The 4,937-nt window shown below is 34.9% G+C and overlaps 1 protein-coding gene and 1 pseudogene across 1 annotated transcript in view; one reads left to right on the top strand and one right to left on the bottom strand.

The window, feature by feature from the left end:
- LOC102604655 (subtilisin-like protease SBT1.7) overlaps window positions 1–615 on the top strand; it is a 2,372-nt pseudogene extending 1,757 nt beyond the window's left edge.
- A 1,100-nt stretch (window positions 616–1,715) lies between these two features.
- Window positions 1,716–4,937, bottom strand: part of LOC102604330 (serine/threonine-protein kinase HT1-like) — a 5,837-nt gene continuing 2,615 nt past the window's right edge. Inside the window, exon 2 of the mRNA XM_006339233.1 lies at window positions 1,716–2,490. Coding sequence (XP_006339295.1) covers window positions 1,716–2,490 — 775 coding nt within the window. The remainder of the gene's footprint in view (window positions 2,491–4,937) is intronic.

Raw genomic sequence — 4,937 nt, 5'->3', positions numbered from 1 at the left:
TCAGCTATTCGATCTGCCATGATGACCACTGCCAACCCTTTGGATAATACTGACAAACCCATCAAGACCACGGATTACTTCATTACAAGGGATGCTACATCATTAGACATGGGAGCTGGACTCGTAGATCCAAACCGTGCAGTTGATCCAGGCCTGATATATGATGCAACTCCACAAGACTATGTGAATCTTCTCTGCTCCATGAATCTCACAGAAAAGCAATTCAAAACAATTGCTAGATCATCAGCTAAGCACAACTGCTCAAATCCGTTCGATGATATGAATTACCCATCATTTATTGCTCTCTTTAACCCAAATGAGGACTACACTTGGTTGGGGCAGAAATTCAGGAGGACAGTCACAAATGTTGGACCTGGTGCTGCTAATTACAAAGCAAAAGTGACAGCACCAAAAAACTCGACAATTTCTATCTCTCCACAAACCTTGGTGTTTGAGAAGAAAAATCAGAAGCAGGACTACACTCTTACCATACGTTACAAAGGCATTGCAGACGACCAAGCACAATCTGGTTCCATCACTTGGGTGGAAGAGAATGGGCATCACACCGTAAGAAGTCCTATAGTAGTTGCTCTAGCGCTCGATGCCTGGACCTGAAATGCTGCAGTCAACAAAACAGTTTCATTTTTTTTAGTTTGTAACGCTTCCCAAGAAAGTTATGTTTAAGTAGCTCGAAGCATGTATGCTTGAAGTAATTGTTGAATAATGTTTTTTCTTGGGTTATCAATTAAGCATGACTTTGTTGCTGTTTAACATTTTTTTGCTACATGAGCTAAAATAAGCAGATGTTTCATATCATTAGATATCTTTTGGACATATTACCATATCCTTCGAACTATTACAAGCAGAGCCAAAACTCAAAAATTCTTCTTATCAACAATATTTAAGAAATGGATCAGAGCCTAAGGTTCGTGACAAAGAATCGGATCATAACATAATCAGTTCCACTCCATAAGTATAAAGTGAAGTTATTAAGCAATAGCATCTTAAATTAAGCTAGTTAACTATAGGTCTCTCTTACAATGTGTGCCCACCTCTTCTGAATTTATATTCTTATACCCAGTATGACTAACCTGTTGGTACTAACGAACACTGACCAAGTCAGAATTTTCACTAACAGAATTCAAAATATAAAGAAGTAAACACATAAAGAATCCAAGGGAGATTCAATGACTAAATTATAATTCTCCGACAAAGAGAATATCAGATGAAGCCCCTTTGCGTCCCCTAATTACGCCCCTGACTAACACGACATAAATATTTTTACACCATTAAGAAAAAAACTTATATTCAATAATTCCATCTTAACTTTGGGAAATCTAAAACAGGATAGAAAGATCTCTTCTGCAGTAAAAGCAAGCACTTTCCCATATCAAGTCAATAGTCAAAACAACAACAGTACTAAAGAGTAAAGACTCAGCTAGAAAATGACACAACAAAAGTTGCACTCATTATACAAAATACAAAGATCTTTTTGACTAGCTAGCTGCATACTGAATCATGCTCTGAACCAAAGGGGAAAAGGGACTGATATTATTTGTTAATTTCTTAACATAATAGTAAAAAGGGACCATGAGAATCGAATCAACACTTAATAGATACTGGTAGAATAGTTGATAATACATAAAATCGAACTGAACTGACCGATGCACACCTCTAATCCTAAATCTAAACAAGCTTGAATGACCAATGCTAATCTAAATCAAGCAAAAACAACCTTTTTGTGCATCTTGAGTTGTGTCAATGGCTTCCAACATGAGCACCACTTCCTTCATCTCTGGCCTCTTTTTTGGATTTTCATTCCAACATTGTTTCATTATATTGGCCACAGCACTTGGACAAGTGTTAGGTATTTCAGGCGTTAGACTCTTGTACACATTTGGACATATTTCATGAGAAGGACAAATTTGTCCAATATATGGAATTGAACAACAATATATCTCCCACAAACAAATTCCAAAACTATAAACATCACATTTATGATCATATGGTAACCCAATAAGAACCTCAGGAGCCATGTAACCAATAGTCCCAGTTTGCGCAGTCATGTTAGTAGGACATGAAGCCTCGATTCGAGATACTCCAAAGTCAATTATTTTTACTCTTCCTTCCTTATCCACAACTAAATTACTACTCTTTACATCTCTATGAACAATTTTCTTAGAGTGAAGATAACTCAACCCTCTTGCAACATCTAATGCTAGTTGAATTACATAAATCAATGGCAACTTTTTTATATGATTTTTTAAGAGGTGTGATCTAAGAGTGCCTCCAGGGACGTATTCAACCACGATACCATATTCAAGTACTGTTTGTTTTGCCAATGAATGATTTCTCGTCAATTTTTTCATCCATCTTGTAGATTCAGGGGGCAATGTTTTCGAACCTCCGATTAACTTTGCAATGTTTGGGTGATGTAAATTGTACCATATTGAAACTTCTTGTGTGAAAGCCTTTGTTACTACATTCCTTCTCTTTTCATTGGACTTAATATCTTAAAAGGTCACTGAACTATGAGATATTATCTTGTAAAATCACTAAACTTTATTTTGTATCACTAAAATCACTCAACTTTACACTTTTATCTTCTAAAATCATTAAACCATATTAGTCACCAAAATAAATCTGACATGGCAAAATAAATTATTTTTTATCTCATACCATCGTGGACCCCACTAATAAATAAAATTATAAAATTAATTTATCAATATACATACCCACCCATAAGTTGTCTTCTTCTAAAATAGTAAAACCTATTTCTGCCCAAATCTCCCCAAATCTCCCGCTTCCTTCTACTTCTTTCTCTATTTCTCCCAAAATTCTCATCTACAAAGAGGCACTGTAAAGTCTATTTTAAGGTTATTGATGCTGAAATTTTTCATAAACAATGGATTCCTTCATTTCTTCGAGGAATAATGTGATGAAATCTGTAAAAGAATGGTCCCCCCCGCACCCACAAGCCTCTAATGCCGACGAAAGGGACCACTACGCGCTTGGTAAACGAATCCTACTTCAAAACGAGGTAAAAAATATAAATTTTTAACTATATTGTCCTTTTATTGTAGAATCTCGAAATGGGTTTAGGGCTTTTTGTATTCTAATTTTTTTTCCCCTGTATTTAGAGGAGGTTAGTTCATTGTTGATTTCGTGTACGAGGATGTGATTATCTAATGTCTTTGTAACCTTAGTCTCCATTGTAGTGCTCTAAAATTAAAAATTCAGGCATTAGCCTATATGGGGTTTCTTTCATTCAGGCTATAAATTATTCTTATGGATTAATATTTATTTGTTTGTAAGAGTGACTTGTTTATTTTTTATGATTATACTATTATTAGTATAAAGCAAATATTTAATGCTAAGTATTTTTTCTATCTTTTTTATTTCAGAGTTCTGGTTCATGTTTTCCTGAAACTTCAAAGGCTTTAGAACTACATTTTTCAAACTATTTGGAAGTTGTTAGCGATATCGGCATTGAAGATACAATAGTTGATAATAGGGAGGATAATGGTGTGGACAAAAATGTTTTAATTGAGGGAAATTCAACTAAAGTTGTTTTACAAGGTATTAGAGGTGATGTAACTAATGAAGTGGATGAGGAGTTTAGTGATCCAGACTATAATTTGTCCGATGAAGATGACGATTTCCGGGATGTTATTGATGATCAACAAGTTCTTATTGATGATCAACAAGTCAAAAAGGTTAGAGGAAGACCCAAAAATGCAAGTGTCAATGTGCCAGTTAGCTCTAGAATTTTAGTACCTCTACAAAATATTGATGTTGAATCTGATTATGCATATTCAGATGAATTGCCTGATGATGATGTTCAAATTTGATAAAAGGAGAAAAACAATGGTTTGAAAAAATAATATCTATGAAGAATATGATGAAGGTAAAAACAAGAATTTTCCTAGATTTGCATTAGGGATGAAGTTTAAGAATTTCAAGCAATTCAAGAAGCTTGCAGGGAATTGGGTATTAGAAAAGAAGGCAGTTACGTTTTAAGCCCAATGATCAACAGAGGGTGGTTTGTATTTGTAAGGTTGATGGCTGCCCCTTTAGAATTTATGCTAGTAAAGTGAATAAGCGCGATCCAACTGTTCAAATCAAGTCACTTTATCTAAAACATAAAGGTGCTAAGGTGTTTGATAATTTCCACTTATCTCCTAAGTACATTGCTAGAAAGTATTTGAATATTTTTAAAGCTGATCCAGGTTGGAACATAAGTGGTATTGTTGAAATAGTAAGGAAGGACTTTGATTATACTATAGAAAATTTGAAGGCTTGGAGGGCTAAAAGTCAAGCATTAAAATGGATTTATGGTGATGAGGGTCTTCAGTATGGCAAGTTACTATCGTATAGAGCTGAATTATTGAGATCTAATCCTGGATCTAATGTTGTAATTTGGAGAGATGGGGGAAAATTCTTGGGATTTTATGTGTGTCTGGGAGCACTTAAGGAAGCTTTTAAATCGGGTTGTAGGCCATTAATTAGCCTAGATGGTTGTTGGCTAAAAGGCACATACGGAGGAAATTTATTATCTGCCGTGGCAATAGATCCAAATGATTGTATATTTCCAGTTGCTTATGCTGTGATAGCTGAAACAGAGAGTAAAGAAACATGGAGCTGGTTTATTGACAATCTTGGATATGATTTAGACATCAGAAATAGTCACCACATTGCCTTTATGTCTGACAGGCAAAAAGTGAGTAAAAATCTCTTATATTTTTTGTTCTTTTTTCTGTTTAACATACATATGTTACTACTTTGTTTCTTATGTAGGGTCTGATTGGAGCTGTAAAAGATTTGTTTCCGGAAGCTGAACATAGAAATTGTGTTAGACACATGTATCAGAACTTCAAGCAAAAACATAAAGGCAAAGCTTTGAAGGATTTGGTATGGAATGCTGCTAGGGCAAGCAA

Source organism: Solanum tuberosum, unplaced genomic scaffold (assembly GCF_000226075.1).
Source record: "Solanum tuberosum cultivar DM 1-3 516 R44 unplaced genomic scaffold, SolTub_3.0 scf00008, whole genome shotgun sequence".
In the NCBI taxonomy this organism is placed as follows: Eukaryota; Viridiplantae; Streptophyta; class Magnoliopsida; order Solanales; family Solanaceae; genus Solanum; species Solanum tuberosum.
The sequence above is the reverse complement of the archived record's forward strand: the minus strand, read 5'-3'. Positions and strand labels throughout refer to the sequence as shown.